The 21,733-nt window shown below is 35.8% G+C and overlaps 1 protein-coding gene across 9 annotated transcripts in view; it reads left to right on the forward strand.

Annotated features, from left to right (window-relative positions):
* Positions 1-20,758, forward strand: part of LOC141427549 (uncharacterized) — a 181,453-nt gene extending 160,695 nt beyond the window's left edge. For 2 of the 9 annotated variants that reach the window (XM_074087096.1, XM_074087097.1), the window contains exons 4-13: positions 3,153-3,199; positions 3,613-3,755; positions 9,983-10,141; positions 11,691-11,747; positions 14,458-14,524; positions 16,091-16,611; positions 16,768-16,960; positions 17,279-17,451; positions 17,537-17,906; positions 17,991-20,758. In XM_074087096.1, coding sequence (XP_073943197.1) covers positions 3,153-3,199; positions 3,613-3,755; positions 9,983-10,141; positions 11,691-11,747; positions 14,458-14,524; positions 16,091-16,611; positions 16,768-16,960; positions 17,279-17,451; positions 17,537-17,906; positions 17,991-18,451 — 2,191 coding nt within the window. In that variant the 3' untranslated portion in view covers positions 18,452-20,758. Of the gene's footprint in view, positions 1-3,152; positions 3,200-3,600; positions 3,756-9,982; positions 10,142-11,690; positions 11,748-14,457; positions 14,525-16,090; positions 16,612-16,767; positions 16,961-17,278; positions 17,452-17,536 lie in introns of all 9 variants that reach the window. The other 7 variants (XM_074087091.1, XM_074087093.1, XM_074087092.1 and 4 more) reach the window with 5 other exon arrangements.
* The last annotated feature ends 975 nt before the right edge of the window (positions 20,759-21,733 follow it).

Genomic DNA, 21,733 nt, shown 5'->3' on the forward strand with positions numbered 1-21,733 from the left:
TCCTACTAATATATTTTAAATACGAAAGTTTGTGTGTGCATCCATGATTGTGTGGACAGCAGGACCTACAAATCTTTAAACATAAAAAAAAATTGAATACATTTTTAAGTTATTGTTATATTTTTGAAAATGCATTTTAATTAATTGTTAAATTTTATATTTGCGTTCTACTAAATTAAGTATCTAAAAAAATAAATATATTGAAAATACGTCGTAGAAACTTTAACCCCTCGTATGCTTAGGCCGTGATCCGTATCCGTGTCAAATTTAAGGCTATCTTTTCGCATTTTTTGAAATATCAATAAATAAATATATCATGGGACAACACTTGACACCAATTGACCAAGTCCCAAACGAAGCAAAGCTTGTACTATGGATACTAGGCAACGGATAAACATACTTATATCATCAGAATAGCTTATTCAGCAGAATTTGTGCTTATTAAAACAGATAGACTAGAATTCAGTACGTTTTTTAGTTCCCGCATACGAGGGATTAATAATACTTACAATTTTATACTAACGCAGAATCTTAAAAGGCAGACCTGTTAAAACGAATACTTCAGCCTCATGTAATTTACTATGCCATGTCTTTCACACACACATGTACACACGCACACACACAAACATCACGTCTGTATTCTCAAATAGGGTAGGCAGAACATACGAAACATTACAGCTTCGGAGCCACTTTTGGCAATTTTAGGTTTTAAGTTTGACAAAAACGGTACAGTAGTTACAGGTTGCTAGCTTGTCGCCAACGGTATATCTTAACCTATATCCTTTGTCGCCTCCTACGACAATACGTGTCTTTCAATACGTGGGTAATATTGCTAAAATATACCAGTAATAATGCTGAAAGGAATAACCAGGTGCCCGACAAAGACCCATAAATCAATGACATTAACATGCAACGTCGATGCCACGCACTATTGATTTTGAACTGGCATTGCACCTTTCCCATGTTCCAATTAAAATAAGAACTAGCTTTTCCTAAACAACTGTAGCATGAACTTTTATTTGCAGTGCAGCTGATGTGTTTCATTTTATTTTATTTTAATAGCTTTTTTAACTTTACCCACATCGACCTTTAAATTTTTGGATCTCATTAAAAGTTAATATTTGTGTTTTTTTAATTGATACGTGTTAGCAAAGAAGGTAAAAAAGTGAGATTTTTTGATGTCTCTGTTACGTGTCACATCAATGTCACTCGTAAAGTTTGTGAATTGTACAATTTTTAGAGATGACTGTGAATTTGTTATGTATTGGGGAAAAAAAATCAAAGTTAACAGAAATCAAGAAAAACATTGCCTGTGTACAGTCAAGGGCAAAGATATCGACACGGCCAAAGTTGCAAAAATATGTATACACGGCCTTAATGTTAAGGGTATAAAGTCGTGTATACATATTTATGTAACTTTGGCCGTGTCGATATCTTTGCCCTTGACTGTACATAGATATAACAATAACAGGAACAAAAATCGTGCCAGGAGGTTTAACTTTCTTGAGCAATACCTTATATTGCCAGTTGTACATCCGAATGGTTTCTAATAAACGAGAATTAGTGTCACCTAGACTCCTTCAGTCAATTATTATTACATCATTTAATGGGCGTGCTATTCTATCAAGCAAATAAATAATACTTGCGATTTTTTTATGAATAACAAATCGATAACGAAAAAAAAACTGCTCTACAGTTTGAAAAGCTTAAATTAGGGAATTCATGAAAACGTTTTACTTGAATTATGAAATTTTGGGTTTGTAATACCACAGGTCACTTTTGTCAATTGCTCTCTGCGCACCTATAAGCCGGCCCGGCTGACGGTGTAAGCTCACCAGTCATAGAGTACATTTTCGGGTATCATCTGCCAAACACAACAGAATCAATACGTGTACCTAGTGATTGGAAGTACGGAACGGAAGCTCTAATGGTAATACCGGTGAAGTCTTATTTTTCTCCTTGCGTCATATGTCCTCGATGCTGAACAATCTTTTCACGAATTATAGCGTTCCATTTTGGCCTACCTCTTTCTAATAAGTTTCCAAAGTATTTGAAACTCCTTTTCAAGTATATGGTGGGGACTTTCACTTAGTTCGATGTTCAATTCAGTGCAACCGAGCCTGTTCCTGCAACAATTTGAACGAAGTGTCACAACCAAATATCAACAGTTGTACCTCAAATTAAAAAAGACATCAATCATTAAGGCCCCATTCTTCTCACCGTTGAACGAAGTATTATCGTTTTCATCAAGCGCCCCACAATCATCATTAGCGACGCTTTGTTAATTACCGATACCGATTAATGAAGTCCGAATTCAGCAAAACCATTTTTGTCTAGTCGGCAACCGTAGTTGCGTGTTTTACATGTTTTATATTTATTCAATTACTTTTTAATCGACGAGCTATTATGCTTTATAGAATCCGGAATTTCGTAAGAACTAAAGTCACTGACATAGCTGGAAAAATATGCAAATGAAGTGGCAATGGCAGGCCACATCGCTCGAAGAACAGATAACCGTTTCCTCGAGTGGCTTGTCCCACCAGTTTCGTGAGTAAATCGTTTTCGTGTTTCTAATTTGTCCGAATGATGATTCTTTTTAATCATTTTGCTTTCAATATCTTTTTGTCAAGTGCTGTTTTAGTAAATCGTTTTGTGTTTTAATATTTGTCCGGAATATTTCAGCAGGTTATTTTCAGTTTGACTGGACACTTTTGTAAATATGTTTTAGGTATTATTAATTGTATTTGAAAAAATGATTCCACAGATGACTCGATGGCCAAGTGATTAGAGAACCTGACTACGAAGCTTGAGGTCCCGGGTTCGATTCCCGGCCGGGGCAGATATTTGTAGGAATAATACGAATGTTTGTTCTCGGATCTTGGATGTTTAATATGTATTTTAGTATGTATTTATCTACATAAGTATGTTTATCCGTTGCCTAGTATCCATAGTACAAGCTTCGCTTAGTTTGTGACTAAGTCAATTGGTGTCAAGTGTCCCATGATATTTATTTTATTTTATTTATTTATAGATTACTTGACGTTGAAAAGTGTACCGCGTCGAAGGCACAAATATATTTTAAAACGAAAGTTTGAGCATGCTTTACATACATACTCGTAAAAAGCATTAAAAAATCTTTTCCTTTGTTTCAGTTGCCTGAGTCCAAGGTCTGCTTATTTCTACGAATTTCCTCCTAGTGGTGAGTATGTTTAGAAAATCAATTTAACTGTACAATCAGCTTAGAACCTATTTTGTTTATAAAATAAAGAAGTCGTTGTTATACACTGTAACAAAAGGTAATAAAAAATGCTAGCAAAGTAAGTAATTAAACTTACTACCTATTGAAGACAGAAAACGTTGCTAGGAATAGATTACTCTAATGTAATAGTATCACTGCTTTCTTTGAAAGTATTTATGTATGTATGTAAATACTTTATTGTACATAGAACACAAAAATGATACAAAAAGAAAACAACAAAATAAAAGAGAACAAAGGCGAACACACAAAAACAAAGTTTTCCCTATGTGCCTTTTTATGTATTATCAGTTATATAATATAGTGTTTAATACTGCAAAAAGATCATATTAATTAAGAAACAGTTTCCTCCGCAGACAACTGCTTGGGTACAGCTAAGAAGAAGGTGACAACGTTTTCGCGTTTGCTGCGTGGTCTCAAGTCCCATAGGAAAGAGAAGCATGGCTCCTGTTCGCCGAAGCATACGCACAGTCCACGGCAGATCTTACCGCCACAGCGGGTGAGTCCAGCAACCTTACTATTACTTCTACCTATTACTTCCTAAACAAGATTTGTGTCCACAAAAGGGCTCTTACCAATTTCATCTAAGTATCAGAAATACTTTCTAGCATCATCAAAAAATGACCACTGTGTTATTCGAAATTGGTCAGTTTTTTCGTATGTTTCGTCATTTTCATGAAAACTGCGTATATATACCAAAACTTCTATACAACACACTGTAAATTCAGGCTGGAAGTAAACTGACTAACCATCGTTTTGATGGTGAATAGGTAAACTATTCGCACCCTTGTTTTGATTGTAACAGGCAAGGTAAATGTCTTAGTTCTCGACTCTTTCTGTATATCTCAAAAGTCCTAATGCTAATGATTTAAAATGAAAGATGGCAGCAACTGGGACAGTGACCATCATTCGACCGTCTACTTTACAATTACAATATCTTTTTTTTCGGTCGTCATTCCGCTTAGTTCAATTTTAATCGAGAAAACAACCAAAAACTCCGTGAATTTAGACACTCATTAACAACTTGCTTCCAGACATGTACCGTCTTTCCCCCTATTTTCACATAGTACATACCCCCATCCGCCATTGTGTGCATCCGGCCGACGCCGGTCGCCCTTTGACATGTACTGCCAGCAATTAGTATGACGCACGGGCGTTGTCCCGACGAGCCTGCTAAAACGAGACGCGAAAAGTGTGAATAAAGTCATGAAAAACATTAGCAAACTCTCAACCAATTTGCTTCTTAGAATCATTAGAACTCTTCATAGTAAATTCTTTCATTTGACTAGAACACTGGTTATTGAAGAACATAAAAATAAATGAGAAGGTTTTGTGATGACCTGTTAATTTAATTCGTTGACTGTACGTACAAGAAGCGCAAACTTCTGAAATGAGTATTTTATTAAAGTAAGAGGTGATAAGTGAGTGTTTATAACTATCACTGATAAGTAATAACTATTTGAAACATTAATATTAAAGTAAAGAGTTTAATATCATGATTGTTTGGCTACAAAGTCGGCCTACCGAATCGTACCGTCTGTGTCACCTTTCGCCTGTTACGTTTAATACAAGTTACGTAACAGTTGTTACGTTAGTAAGAAGAACATCTCCGTAAACAATTTTTTTGCAACGGCATGAATGTGATTGAAAACCATCATAATTATAAATAATCAAATCAAAAACTTGTTTGCCGTAGACAGAGGCAGTTTTTTTTATGTTGACTTTAAGTAAGCATCGAATTACCATTTCAGTTACGCAAGTTTTTCAAAAACTTGAAACAACAAATGATACGAAAATAAAACAGTTGCTTTAATTGTGCGTCATTATGCCACAGTCATAAAACATAATTGCAAAGTTGTAAGGAAAATACAGATAAAATAAAACAAGGAATATTGTCTCCAGACTTTTGTCGGGCTGCACCGGAACACTCCTTAGCGCGCGTCTCGTGTGAATGAAATGCGTGCTTAAATAATGCATGGCTGTGTATTTTTTGCGCCGTGGTAAATTTTAGAGTAGAGTAGAGTTCCACTCAAAATTTTATACTCTCAGGATCTTTTGTATAGCATTTTCATACCATTCGTTAATATTACAGGCAAGAACTTGACACAAATGTATTGGCATTGGATAGACCTGGACGAATGTTGTATAAGATATGCATTTTGTTATTATATATCTTAATAATGTTTTTAATGCTTTAAAAACTTCACAATCGTACTGTCTCTATATTTCTCTTTTTCGTTAAGACAGGTTTCTCGACAAGATTTGATATTCTAACATGAAATATGCTACTGGCAAATCTAACTCAAAACAAACTTCGTACAACCAGAAAACAGCTGCGGCTCGAGGAATTTTAGGTAACAAAACACTGTAAAAGTAAGCTTTTGACATTTAATACGGACTTCGTTCATTTAATTTTAAGTTCACAGTTAACACTTAGAAATCAGAAAACATTTCTTAAGCTTTAGGTTATTATTTGACAGTTTGTAAGATTCATAATTAATCCAAAAAAATTATAAAAAAAGAAATCATTGTTATGAATGAATATAACAATGAATAATAAGGCGTGAAACTTGAAGTGTAACGGAAAATGTATAGTTTTACTATTAAAATAATAATGTCTAAATATACTGCATGTGAAAATACACACAATCTTTAAGAGTTCACATAAAGATCTCTTGTGATCAAAAAGCAGCGTCAAAATATTGGAATCTCATAAGAGTTAATAGTGTCGTCTCGTTCGTCTTACACAATCATTAACAAATATGTCGAAAATTAATCTGTAAGTAAAAAAGACGATAAAAACAAAAGAACAAAGATTAGAAGCAATAAAAATTTGCACCAAAAAGCTATTGCATCAACACCTACAAAAACTCACCCTCAATCAGAGCTGGACACTGCCAATGCTCAAAAAACTCCTGACAGCACTAATCCTAAGTGCAACTTGCCCGATAAGGATTAGACCCCGCGCCCTAATGGCCTTTATCCCTGTACAAACTACCATAACTCAACCTCGCCTTGGCTCAACCGACTTAACTTTGGCAGCCGTCATTTCTCAAAAGCCATGCGGTGACGTACTCGCTAGAGATTAATAAATATGACGTGGACGTGGAAAAATGTAGCACTTAATTCGGGCGAGATGAGTTGCGTGACTTAGAATTACTTCGCTTGTTCGCACTACGTTAGGTGAATACGTTAAATTGAGCATTACATTTATAAGCATGAAGGTTATGAAACGTGTGTCCTTAAGCATGATTTTCTATACTTTGTCTAAGGGTTGGAGCAAAGTTTTATTAATAGGATAACTCCATTAAAATCGTAAATCAACTAAAAACAACGACGTATAGAGTATGCCTCGATAAAAAATATTTTTTACAATAAATGAGTAATGACAACTATGACATCGGGGCTTTCAAGAAAAGGGTTTATGCTTTCTTAAAAGGCCGGCAACGGACCAATGACTCTCCGTGAGTAGTTTGGTACTCATGGGCAGTGGTGTTCATTTCCCATCAGCTGACCTGCTTGCTCGATTGCCTCCCTCTCATAATAAAAAAAAAAAACAAATTCTTTGCATGCTGTTACATACAGCCATGACGAAGCTATTTGACTTATATTCCACAGCCATGTTGGCACCTTGCCGCATAAACGTATCCTTACCGGCATTATTGCACCACTAGTATACATTATGTTACTGCTGACTCCGAATATCGACTATAAAATGTTATTGCCGGAGACTATGCTAGCTTTTGGTAGTATTACGTTGCTCATAAATATTTACAAATGTATCGATAAGATTAGGTTGCATGTTGCAGTATTAGATAACGTTGAAACAGTTTTGTATTTACAAATAATTTAGGAGAATTTGGATGGTTTTTGCTGCATGATTTTCGCTAGAATTATCGTTGATATTAATCCAAAGCCTAATCTAAGCTTTTAGATAGACGTTATTTATACATAGATGCAATTTTCGTGTTACAACAGAACTTTTTTCAGTCGGTTATTTTGTATGGTTATTAATTTATTGTAAATCATAATTCCAAAGAAATTGTATTGTAAATAATCCTCCCTCTGAAGTACTTGCGAAATAACAGATTGATAGAGTGAGATTTTCGATAAAATACCACTAGATATCAGCCGAAAAACTATAGATTTTTGTAAATACCAGTGGAACAGTAAATAAACGTTCGCTAATAACAGTGTTCTGTAAAAACAGAAGACATGGCAACATTGATATTTATGTCGATTTGTATAGCAATATTAATTGAAACGACCAAGGCACGCAAAATAACAATTATGAAATGAAAGATCACGATGATACCGCTGATATTGAACCGAACATTTTTATTTAATTAAAGAAAAGGTATCCTTTGAAATTCGGCGAAACATAATGCACACCTTATTGAATTTTATTAGAAAAGCGTCTAAATCACAACAAGCCTTTGAAGATTTTAGCAATTATTTTGGAATATTGCTGTCTACATTTGTTTCAATACACATCATTTGCGTAAACAGTCTGTGTTCAACCCGAATGGATCACAATTTGACTGTCTCTCAAGCTTGTTACCGATCACAATGTCAATCCAAGTCCCTGGATACTATAGGATATTGATGAGCCGGTGTATTGATCAGAATTCAATTATATTACTTTTACACTTCAATTCGCTTTGCTTTGAACATGGTTGTATTAATATGACTTTCAAGGGTTCATTGAGATCTGTAACTTTACGTTGTGAGCGTTAATATTTAATTTGGCCATCATTTCATTGATTAAGAATAAGTGCAGTTAAAAGTGATGAGATAGCCATTCAACGTTTAGTTTTTGTTTAATTGTTAATAGTTGTGCTTGTTAGTTGTTGCCTGAATTGAATAAAGATATTTTGGCTTTGACTTTGAATACAATGTTAGCAAAATTTGGTAGCGATTAAATGACCTCCAAAATTTATTGACTAGCTAGACAATTGCAGTTAAGGGTCACAAAAGGGAAAGCAGTAAAAAAATAAAATTTAAAATTGAAGAGTGTGTGAATATGATAAGGGGCAATAAATTTAGAAAGGTTCGAATTTAGGCACCGTAGGGTTGTCGCCTTACAGCGCCCATTGTCGGCTATTCGCATTATGCCCTTATCAAGCGCGAAGTTAATGGGCAAGCTTTGTGCCTTGTATGATAAATTGATTCGTCCATACATAGCCTCATTGTGATGTAGATATTCTTAGCCTGTTCCACGCTTAAGTGGGATGATAAATGAAATGCTTTTTGTCTATACAGCTGTATTTGGTACTTGTTTATAGAGATGTACCAAGTCAACAAATAATTACTCTGAAGCTGTCGTCATCGATGAACAAAATACAAACACTTTTCAAATATGCACATTCAAATCAAAGTAAGTAGATACAGAACAGTAAACCATTTTCATCGAAAGCTGCATTGCGCGGCTTTTATGTAGGTACGCCACTAGCAATAGATAGACTGCATTCTTCGTTTCTTGATATGTATTTTCATGAAACCCATCTAGCGGCTTCATGCAAATATATTTCGTTGAAGAAGGTTTACTGTTCTATATTTACTTTGTTAAAACGTTAAATACCTTGGCTACTTAGCTAAAAAAAAAACAGAATATTAAATATAACAAATAAATTAAAATCATGCATTTAAAGAAATATATTCTTAAAAGTTTAATTATTTCATGCAACTGGTAATAACTATTTTTTTTATCAGTTCTACACTTCTCTGCTCCAATCCATTTCAATATATATACTTACTTAATCGCTTTTCTATATGCATCACTATCAATTCATTCGATTTAGGCATACGAGTGTGCTAATAACTGTGGAGTGGTTATTATAGTCGTGTCATCATCATCATCATGTCAGCCGAAAGACGTCCACTGCTGGACATAGGCCTCCCCCAAGGCTCTCCACTCAGACCGGTCTTGGTTATTATAGTATTGTTAATCTATTGCTTTCTCGATTATGTCTGTATTTCCACGAATGCACCTGCACAAAATGTCTGCACTCATTGTTAATTGAAACACGGAAAGTTTTTGTTTATTTGTTTTGCGTCACATATTCACAAATAATCTCTTGAATTTTATTGTTATCATGATGTATCTGGAATTCTTGAGTTTCCCAGGAATAACCAAAAATGCGAAATAAACGATAGTAAGAGTATAGGTAATATTATTTGTCGCAGTATGTACATTATAAAGAAAAAAAATCTGACACACATAATTTATACATGCCAATATTAAACAGTATCCAGCAAAAAGCTTACCCGATAAAGATTTTGGTCAATGTAATTTATCATACGAGCGGAACGAGCGTGATTTGTAAAAAAGTTTTATCCTCTCAAGAAAGTTGCCTGTGTATTAGAGCATCCTGTTTAAGAAAAATGACTAGCCGAGGACGTGATAAATGATCATTTTTATAGTCTCGTTCAGTTTTAATGTTGATTTTATTATAAAGCACTTTTTCTTTTACTTCCGTTTAACTTCATTCAGACCTTGTAATTCTCAAATGTTCAAAGTTTATCAAGTTTCATTGCTTTGGTATCTCTAATAGTAAAGATTTCCTAGAACAATCTGACCCACTAGCTGTCAGTAGTTAACGCTCGTTGGTAGCAGGAAAATCATCAAGTGTACTTGAAGTGGTACCGATAATGTCATTCACGTAAGCTCCTTGGCGTGGTGTCCTCTTGCTTGTTTCAGCATTTTAAGCCTACACATTTCCCCAGGTGGACACACCGGACAGCGTGCTGCAAAGTGGCCTGGGTCTTGGGCCTGGCCCAGACACGGCCTTGAGATCCATGGTAGACCCACGGGACTATGACCGCCTCCGCTTCTTGCAATTGAGTGCCGCCCAACCAAATACCTTCGAAGAGACTATACATAGGGTGAGCGCTAGGCTATTTCTACTTACAGGTTTTGACAGACAAAGTAAAAGTATAATGTCAACTATTTTGGATAGTTTTAGAGTAGTTCTTCTAGGCTCTAGTTGAAGAAGTTTTTAGTTACATAAATGCGAAGTAAGTGGTGTTCAGGAATAACACTCATAGATAATTATGTACGTTAAACTGTTCAAACTCTTCGAAAAACATAGTACCTACCTATTATTTTTGCTACATTAAAAATATCTAGCTTTATTTTAGGACGTGAAATCAATTGGAAGATTAAAGAATCATAGAGTTATCGGGTTACCTTTCTGACGTTTTATGAAGGAATTTTGCTTTGTCTGTTAATCCTGGGGTATGAAAACAGCTGTAGTCTGGTTATCCTCTGCGTGGCAAATAATTTATTATGTAGCTAGCTATTTTAACTTTTTAGTTAATAAATAAATATTTGAGATTGCATTTATGTATTTTTATGTAATTTGTTTTAATTTTATGGTAATTGTTTAAATAAAACTAATTGTATATCTATTGTCCTATCTATAAGATATATTTATTATTTTTAATATTTAAGTAGGTTCTTAATAAGCTTTCTTAATCACCACTACTTACGTATATTGTTACAAAAATGTGTATTTGTTTACGATGAACTATTATTTGCCATCAGAGCCTTAACTGACTATTTTCAAAATTCAAAATTTCAACTAAAGCACTTTTTGGAAAATACTCATTCGGCATGCGCAAAGAATTGGAGGTGGATCAAAACTGTATTATTGGCTGGTTTAAAATTACACAAAAATGCGTTGTGTCATGGGTTGCACATTGACGAAAGCACAACAACTAGTTTTCTTTGCTGCTGACTCAATAGAAGTGTAACTTTGAACGTCAGAGTGCATGAAGTGCCAGGAGAGTGTATCTATGTCTCATACCAAATTAAATGATATCTTGTGAACAACAAAATAACACCGGGTGAAACTACGCCTCGCCTCGTATGCATGTGCGGTTCAACTTCTCTCCTTGGTGATAGAAGTTTATCACATCATGTCTGTCAGGAGTATACACGCGACGGGGCGTAATTTTAAGTGGTGTCTTTAGCTGTTTGCTGAGTTTCGTGTTTACTTTTATTTGGTCTGAGGTCAGCATGTGCAATCTCCTCGCACCTTACTATCCCGGCTGTCAATTACTTATATTATTATATACGCCTTAAATTTTTGATGTGAAAAATGTATTACAGTTTGAATGGTTTTTGCTGATTTGTATGGTGCCAAAATTGGCATGATTTTTATATTGGCTTCATTTGTTGTAGTTGATGCACGCATGATTTTTGCACCTATGTTGCATTTCACACTTATGATGTTTTAGCACTGATGTACAAAAATATGAACAAATTGCAGTTTTTTTTAAAGAAATACCAATTATTTGCATTACATAACAACAGCACGATAGTACTGAGATGATAATTAAATAGGTATAAATGCTAATATAAAAGTTCTATGTCTGGAAAATTTTAACCCATATGGGACAATTTTAATGAGCATCTTATTCTTTGTTTCAGTTAAAAGTTCAGGAAGCGATGAAGAAAAAAGACAAACTAGCGAGAGAACAGGAAGAGGTAATTAAGTTATACATAAAGTAATTGTATTTTTTTATTTTGCTTATCGTCCTACGCATAGTACCTAAACGCACTCAGAAATGTTTACTCTAGCATTACATGAAAAGGCCCTTTATCCTTATCACGCACACATCCAAAACATAATCTGATGTGGGAGTCACAGTAACATGTAATCTTCGAGTGTCTCGAACATTCGACGCGCGAACCAAACCGTGGGCTAATCGTGCCCTAATCTCAAGCTAAGCCTATTAGAGGCAGTTGTATCGCTTCCCTACGAAACTTCCGAAGCCCCTTGCTCAGCACATTTAGAACTCTCGTAAAACTATGGGCCCCTGGTACTTTGGAATATCGAACATTGAAATTTTACTGCCGCAATAAACTGTTGCCGCACGAATTTCGGGTACATGGTACGACGATTGGTTCATGATGTCGGTTATTAATTTTTTTATTGAACATGAAGTCGGCATCTTCAATCGAATTGGGTTTAACACGATTCGTTATCGATTGCTCTTAGTTTTATTTAAAGGAACCTACCCTAAGAAAGAGTTCTAAATGTGCTGAGCAAGGGCAAATTACTTTTGTGTCGCTGCTAAATTTGAAATAATTGAAAAATCAACACAGAATAATGTAATCATGCATGGAATTTTTTTAATATTAATAATCAACATCATCATCGCCGGATTATACAGAATGGAAAAAATCAACTAAGGCAACTAATTGAACTGAAAGAAAACATTCCTTTATTTTTTAAATGAAACGAAACTGCATTCATAGATCTTCTAAACTTCGCTTGTCTCACCCGGGAATCGAACCAACTAAAATAAAAAAAAAACAGTGGCTATTTTATTATACGAATCGATAGCATTATTGTTCAGGCTAAGATTCGTCTAATAAAAATTTGGTGTTTGAAATAAAATAAAAATACTAATATGATTTTATTTTATCATCAATATGAAGAACCGCAAACATGAAACTTTTTTTTCTCAGACGGGTATTTAAGAGAAAGTTTTAATAATTTAACTAGTCAGTTGTTCGAAATGACCTCCCTCGGCCTGGATACACAAATTTAGCCTTCGTTGAAATTTATTTCGTGTAGCCCTCTGCAAAGTGTTGTGGTGTATGCTCCTAATAACATTTTCTATCGCATCCGTTAGTTCCTGTTCAGTACTATAACACGTTTTGTAAATATCATTTCATGGTATCTCGTACAACAGATAAGTGTAAGGCCAAATGCTTATTATTATTATGTTCTTTATTTTTCTTTCATTCTTAGGTTTAGGTTTTTATAATAGCTCTAAAAAGTAAAATACAGAAAAGTACATACAAAATAAAAATATTATAAAAACCTAACCTAGTTTGCCGCCGGTAACGGGGTAGGGCCCAAGCTACCGGTGGTCAGGGCCAATTATTATTATTATATAAATTATCAGACAGGCAGTTGTAAGCAACTGATAGGTGCCTGTATCTAGCTGTTCCTTGGTCAAGTGTTCTTTGTATTGTTGATGTGTTGGTCTAGCCGGTTCTTAAATTGGTTCACATTCAGTGCTGAGACTTCATGTTCTGGTAGTTTGTTCCATGTCTTGACCACTCTACTCTATTTGACAAATTGTATCCTGAACAATAAGCTTATCGATTCATATAATAAAATAACGAATGTTTATTTTTTAAATTTTTTAGTTGTTTCGATTCCCGGGTGAGACAAGTGAAGTTTAGAAGAATTTTGAATGCAGTTTTGTTTCATTTTAAAAATAAAGGGATGTTTCGTTTCAGTACAATTAGCTAACTAAAGGATTTAAGGTAGTTGCCCTCCAGGGCCCATAGATTTTTTCCATCTTGTATTATGTCCCACTACTAGGCACAGGCCTCCTATCAGAATGCTTGGGTAAAGTTCTCACGCGAGCCCGATGTGGATCAGGAACTCCATACAAACCATTGAATTGCTTCGCAAGTGAGCGCATGTTTCCTCCAAGCTCGTGATAAATAAATTTCAAACTTTATATAGCAAATAAATTTCGAAAATCTCAGATGCGCAAGCACAGGTTTAAACCTACGATCCTCGGCTAGATAGGCTAATGGTTAAACAGAAAGAGAGAGAGAGAGAGAGAGAGAGAGAGAGAGACATTTATTTACACATATTCGATATACATAAAAATACATTAGATGGAAAGAATAAAAATAAAATCGAATAGTATAAAGTGGGTCCCACTCAGCATAATGTTAATGTCACGGCAAGCCGCAACGCTGTTTTTCAGTGGGACCCATTACAACAGCAAGGCGACAGCTAGGCGACTACTTTAAAGGTCTCTTCACTTTACACCATAATCATACCGATGCATTTGACATTCCGTTTGATACTCCGTCTGACACGTTCCTAATACGGTCATGGCATGATACGCTGTAATGTGTAGAGACCTTGAAAGTTTATTTTCTTCGTCATAAAATTGTGTCAGTATTCCACAAAAACATCGAAAAGCAAAATTTGTAAAGCCGCTTTGCAAACTTTTTCGACATTTATCACTTACCTCTAAGCATGATAAATACATTACTTTCAGGTTTACTAAAGTCACTTAGCGAATTCATGAATAATGGTACGAAAAGTTAGTTATTTTTATACAAGCTTACTTTTATTCAGGTTTGTTGGTAGTTAAAAGATTTTACGAAGAATGATGACATAATATTCTTCAATGAAAAATATATTTCTTTGTTTCAGATTCTTAGGGATATAAGACATGGTCTTATGAACATGGGTCGGGATGGCGTCAGAGGACCTTTTGGAGGTATGTTTGTTTAAAAGGCTTTTTGGTTTTGTAGAAAATCGATAGGTAGTAAAAACTATTTTTTTCCCCACACTAGTTTTACTATTGAATTGATAAGACGTTGATCTCCTAAAAAAAATATTTAAATCAATTATAATTAAATATGAAAATATATGTTTTAAATTGGTTACACACTAAACTTATAGTTTTATTCATATGAAAATTGAAGCAGATAACTGCACACTTAGAGTCGTCAATTTATAAGTATTTAGCCGCATTTCACATTTATCTGTTGTGTTGTGTTGTGATGCTCCGCATTCACATTTATCTGTCGTGTTGTGTTGTGATGCTCTCTGTCTTTCTTTCTCTCTCTAAATTTTGATGTGACACAACACAAACCGTCACAACACACTGCAACAGATAAATGTGAACGCAACCTATAAAATGTATGAAACCGATACCGTTCTGATGCGTCACGACACAACACGACAGATTAATATGAAGTGAATGATATAGTGACCATTTCTCATATAAAATTTGAGATTAGAATCCAATACATTAAATTGACGACTGTGAGTATCACACCAAGATTTAAACATGGATTATATTGTCTTAAACTTTCGTGATTTTCACTCATAGTCAAAATACCACGCACACAACTTATCACGCTAACACGCACGAGTAATATTTACCTCCACGTTTCGGCAACATTACAGTGGCCGTGGTCACGAGTAGACTCACTCTACTCTCTACTCGTGACCTGTAATGTTGCCGAAACGTTGAGGTAAATACCTATTACTCCTGTGTGTTAGCGTGAATAAGTCCTGTGCGTGGTATTTTGACTATGGATTATATTTTCTGAAAATATCAAAGTTTGAGTATCAAGTTTAAATACAAACAACAATCATAACTTGACTGAATTATTTAAATACAACAATGCCAATTGAGGAAATACTATAGTTTGATGTTGAATTGCCAGCAGTATTTTAATAATTCAGTACTTAAACATAGTTTTCCATTGTTATTTTTTAATAATTAAAACTCGCATGTTGCTTGCACATTCTCGTTACTGTTACGTTTTATTAAATCATCTTTGTGGAATGCTTCTTTTTTGATGAATTTGCAACATTTATCAGTTAGGATATTGTGGTTCAGTGTGCTTTTGTTGTTCAGCGTTCATCAATCACTTTATTATGTTCCCATTTCACGGGACGATACCTTAATTAACATCATGTTACATCATAAAAACAGCGCCAGATAGGTGGGCTATATGACGTTCAAAGTTTTTTCGTATTGAGAAACGGCAACTGTAAAACTCGCCATCATCCATCAGACATTTAATTTGCGTTGAAATAAATTTTCACTTGCATGTCGTTTAAAAATAATTTGCATCAGACCACGCACGGCTTTAAGATGTTCGTACACAGCTTTAAAAGCAGTGTTGTCAGTGATACCGGCACTATGCGCCACCTACGGATGGTCATGTTACGGTAAATGTTTTCGCAAATTATGTTCGCACGTATTTTTATTTTGCGCTATTGAAAGCTACTACGCAGAAAAATCGTCTAACAGAGAGCTCGTTTACAGACGACACGTATATGTACGACGACGAAGCGAGAGGTCTCACTGGGCGAGGCCACTGGTATGATGAGCCACCGTACGAGAGTGACCCCGAAGACTTCCTCATGGGCGGGGGAGCTCCCGCAGCTACATTCCAAAATGGCCGTGTTTGTTTCACGCTTAATCTTCGCAACGAACCTAGAGGTGAAGGAGTGATATCTCTTAGAACCGCCGGCGACATAAGCCTAGCGAGAGCCCCTCGACGGGGATTAATAATTCCGCAAAGCGGACCCTACCCGACAACTGTGATCCCGTTACGAACAGCGAGGGACCGCGAGAGTGGGGATTACGCGGCGTCGGACATTCAGTCCATAGGCTCGAGACTATCTGGAATATCACTTGACTCCACAAGATCAGAACGAGATTCAAGACGAGGCTATCGACAGATGTCTGGTTACCGGATAGGTGATCCATTATCACCCGCTTCATCGGATTACGAAGATCAAGAGAGCGAAACCGATTCTCAACACATAGCGACCGTGCATCAGGTACACTAGGATTATTTTTTCCACGCTTGGCTGTGCGTTTCGATAAAATTTAGTTAATTCAAAATTAATTGGCAAAATCAATAAATAAATTAGCTAAACAATTGGATCTTGATTTTGACTTGTGAGCCCTTTATCCATATCTTTTGTTCGTTCCAGTCAGCTGAAGAGTGTGAAGGAGTGACTAACCTTGCAGGGAAAGTGCGAGGTCTTAGGCAAGATGTACAGAGGAAGATATCAAGATTACGGCAAGAAAGCGGGCCGGAAGGCACAGATAGACGGACGAACGCTGACCAAGCGTTCCCTTGTTCTAATAGTTCGTTTGAAAGTCTTCCCAGCGGATCAGGCAGTAGTGAGTGGATTTATTGAATTTTGTCTGTGTTAATATAAATGTTTTTTGTAAATAAGTTTGTCTTTCCTTTCTTTGTACCAATAACTCCCCATGTATTACTTACAGATAAGGCTTTGTAAATAGGTAGTCAAGTTTTTAACTCATATATCCCTCAATACATTATTGTTTCTAATCGCACTTTCCTAGAAAACTAAATAATGTGGTCCTACCTATTCACAGTGTTACAAAGATGTACCTACAGGTATTTTTATTTTCAATGTCGTGGTTATAACGATCGTTAAATCTTAAAAAATCTTAGTCTTAAATGTTTATGTCCAGGCACACAAGCATTGGTTCGAGCCGGTAGTAATCACTCATCTCTCTCGGCAGAAGAAAATATAGAATTAAGTCCGGCCGGGCGGAGTTTACTAGCGCCGCAAATGCTGTGCCGGGCGCGAGCGCTCGTCGATTTCGTGCCCAATATTTACGAAAAAGATGCTCTGAAATACAAGGTATTATGCAAATTTGAAAACTGATCAAGTCAAGTACGTAAACCCGCTGATAAACTTTTATTGAATCCCTTTTTTTTGTTGACAGAAAGGAGACATCATCGAAGTTATTAATATGAACGCGTCTGGCATCTGGCGAGGTGTGTTAAATAACAAAGTTGGAAACTTCAAATTCGCACATGTTGAAGTACTGTCTGACAGAGAAACAATGAGATCTAGATCATCCAAGTGGTGTAAAAGTCGCGAAAGACTTTGGGAAACCCGACCGAGAACGGTGGAAGAGTTGTTGAGAAGAATAGACTTACCTGAGTACGCTGTGGCCTTTGCGAGAAATGGATATGAAGACATTGAACTTTTTAAAGAAATTGAGCCATCCGATCTTGACTACTTAGGAATAATGACTCCTGAGCACCGAACCCGTATTTTGGCTGCCGTGCAACTGCTGCACCAACTCGAATGTAAGTTCAATAATTTTGTGAGACAATCAATTAATAGACGATTGATTTCATTTGGTGATAAAGGATTTCTTTGCTTTGTCTTAGGTGGCGAAGGCGATTGTGAAGGTGAAGGCGGTGGCTCCAGCTCTGAGGGTGGTGATTCGCCGTTTGGGCGCCGACAGTTCCCTCGTGACTCTGGCTGTTACGAAGCCGGCGTAGGAGTCGGTGGTGTGCGAGTTAGAACATCTCCTCTCGTCCACAGATCAGACGAGCCTTCCCACAGGCCACCAGAACCAGCCCCGCAAGCGAAACGATCCGTCCGCCGCCGCCAACCAGATGACGCCGAATGCGACAGGATCGAACGCTACCCCGGGACAAACGCGGAACGGATTTTGACCCGCGGCGTCGGATTACCTGGGGGCGGCAGGGATGACACATGTGAGTCGGATCACAGGCTTAATGTTGTTAAATTTGTAGCTGGTGGCGAGCCTTGTGCGTCAGAGAAGAGTAGTGATTCCGGTGTGAGTAGTTCTTCGTTGAGTTCAGCCCATCCTCATCGTCCCTGAGCGAGGCCCGCCGCGCCCGCGCTCGCTTAGGCACTGGCGCGGGCGCGAGCGCAGGCCGCGCTGCCGCCCGCTCCCCCCACACCCGCAGAACCCTCAGCACCAGAAGCAGAAGACATGGACTGTCTGTCGCGCTAGCTCGCAAGTCCAACAACACTTTGCACGCACTTTTCATCTATTTCGTACATTACGTGCCGGTTACCGCGCGTTGGAGGAAGAAAAAGAAATTGGTCTACCGGGCATGCTTGCCAGGGGGCAGTGGGGGTTACCGTGGACATTTTAACTAGACATCTTGTCTATAACACGAATGGGCCCATTTTCAAAATGATGTCAAAGCTGGCTTGAATAAGTATTAAATGACGATAGCTATATAAAGAGCTTTGAAGTATGAAAAAAAAAGGTCGGACAGACTATGAATTCTGATATTTAAAAGGTAAAAAGGTGTTTGTCCCGAATTAAGACTGATGGTTCTGTCTGGTCAGCTTTAAACACTTCTTCAATCTCATTGTGTATGGGTGATACGCATTTGTAACAAACAGTGTTTTTTTTGTCATGTTGAAACTAATAGCAATTTTAATGGCACTAAATATTTCTAAATAAATTTAATACCTAATGTTATCAATTATTTAGAACAAAATGTCTTGTCTGATTTATGGGACTGTTAGAAGGTGGGATATTTACACAGTACACGTGATTGGGCCTAATAAATTTATCCATCTAGCTAGATAATTTAATCATTTATCATTTGAAAAAAAAAATAGACTTCATTAGTTTGCGATTATTAGCGAATATTTTATTATAACTTGGTACTGAAAAGCTTTTTATTGGAAGTATTAATTCATATTATAGCAATTACTTGAAGATGTTTTTGAAATGCCTTAATCTGTGACTAAAGTGATTTGGTACAAGTTAATATTATATTGAGCTTGATTTTCTCATTGCTAAGGCCACAGAATAATTATCGATTATCATTCCTTTATTAAAATTAAAAGCATATCATTAACGACGCCAATTTATCTTTAAGTTGCTTCAAAGCGTTATTTGCGTTTACTCTGTTCAAAAAAATAACAACCTTAAAGGTTCTTTATGACAATACAGTATGGTAGACCATTCAAAATGGTTTTTATTTAAATAACTATTTCATAGGTATCTCTGCCCGTTGTGTTATTTTTTTGGACAGAGCATTCAATTATTATATGGATGAATTATAATTTGTAGAGAGGCAATAAGCCAGTTAGATGACTGGGGCGTTGTAAGCGCAACATTTCGATAGCAATAATTGTAAATAAATTAATAGATAGGCTAATTATTGTATGTTGAGACTTTTTGTAATTTTTTAAGAGAGCTTTATGCGGTTCCCCGCATGTACAGAATAGTGTAGGTGTCCTCGTGTGAAATTTTGAATTTCGCTCAAATCTTCCGACTCATGTTTTTGTCATTCGACGTATTTTACGGCTTTCACACTTGCGACTGGCCTGCCTCGTAAAATGACAAGTGGATTTTACTGCTTGCTGAAAAAATCCAACCGGCTTTGGAGATTTACTTTTCTGCCGCGATACGTTGATTTAAGCCCGAAATTTCAAATATTATGCTTTCTTCTTTAACAAATGTGTTCATGAAGTTATTAACACTATAAACTAACCATCTATGAACTTTATAACAAAATTTCGTCTCATAACAAACATATAAATGGTTAGTTAAAAATTTTGGTGACTAAATACGCATATAATGTATACCATCAAGTTTTTTTTTCTGAAAGTGTTGCTACTATTAAGTATTTAAAAGTCAGCATCGGTTGGCCAGTCGGCACGTGCGAAGCGACTTTAGGACACTCCCGACTGCCAGCAGTGTTCCTTTTTTGTAAATTTGTAAAAATCTCCTTAGAATGCACTTTTTGACTACAATTGTGAACTAGTCCGAACTAATAAGTGTATATAGATAAATGTTTGTTACTTGTATATTATAGATAGAATATATTTCTTTGGCGATTATTGTATATTCAATAATTAATTCTTTAATGAAACTTTAATGTTACGAAGTAATTTATTTATGATCGAATTAAGTTTCAAATGCTCAGGTAGAGTTTTTTAATGTCCATCGTTGGACACTAGGAGTTGTTTTTTAACTTGTGATTATTTCAGATACTTAAGCTGTACATTACACAATTTAATTTCATTTGTGTTAAGCATATACTACGGTAATAGAACTCTTTTGTAGCCATATTTATATTTTTTTAATACAGACCTTACGATGTATGTTTACAAATCTGTTTACAACCATGGATTCTAAATTAATAAATCCAAAAATTAACACACGACTTGTCATTTTGATATCCTCGGCAGAAACCTGAACGACAATTGATAGGACAAACATTTAAATCGCGAACAACCAATTATGTAGGTATATAAATAATTTCTTAATAATTATTAAATTAACCCTGACAATAGTCTTCCTCCTAACACCCAAGTCATATTTTTGATTTATGAACATCAAACTTTATGTCATTTAATGATAGAGTTTGATGTTCAAATTACAATAAGTCCTTTGTAAAGGACTTTGGGCGTTAGGAGGTTAAAATGGTTCATTGCTATCTTATTATTATGTATTTTGATGATATGCAAATAAATGAAATAAATAAAAAGTAACACGACGAGTAAGTAATGATCAATAAAATTTAATTAAATTTCCCAGATTACCTTATTCAAACCGTTTTTAGGTATTGTTTTAATCTTTTTCTTTATTACCTACAATTAGTACAACAATTAGTACGGTATTATAGTCCACTCGGTCCAGGTACACAAAACAGAACATTGTCAGAAATGGCATTTCCCTGCTCCCATGTCATGTCCGCACATCTAAACCATTAAAAAAAAGAAACAACCACTTTTCTACTTAAAAAATGTATAGGTTTTTTTACTTTACGATAGATACATTCCAAAAAGTTATAAATGACGCGAAAGGGGTGAAAAAGTGATGAAATTTATTATGAAAGGAAATAAACAAGATAATGTTGCTATAGTGATATAAGGTCTATGGTTCTTAACCTCCGGGATATCAATTCCCCAAGCCGTCTGGGCACATTCCGATCGATACTAACAATGTTGGTAAATCTCAGTAGGTACCAACGGCAATGCTACGGCGTGTATTGCTTTTGCTGATTAAATGCTAAATCACTTCAAGTTATAATGACGGTTGCTTAATCATTTAGTTGCTGTTATTTATAATCGGCAAAGTCCGCAGTGTTATCGTTGGTAACATTATTTTACTGTTAGTAAATGTAATAAA

Source organism: Choristoneura fumiferana, chromosome 4 (assembly GCF_025370935.1).
Source record: "Choristoneura fumiferana chromosome 4, NRCan_CFum_1, whole genome shotgun sequence".
In the NCBI taxonomy this organism is placed as follows: domain Eukaryota; kingdom Metazoa; phylum Arthropoda; class Insecta; order Lepidoptera; family Tortricidae; genus Choristoneura; species Choristoneura fumiferana.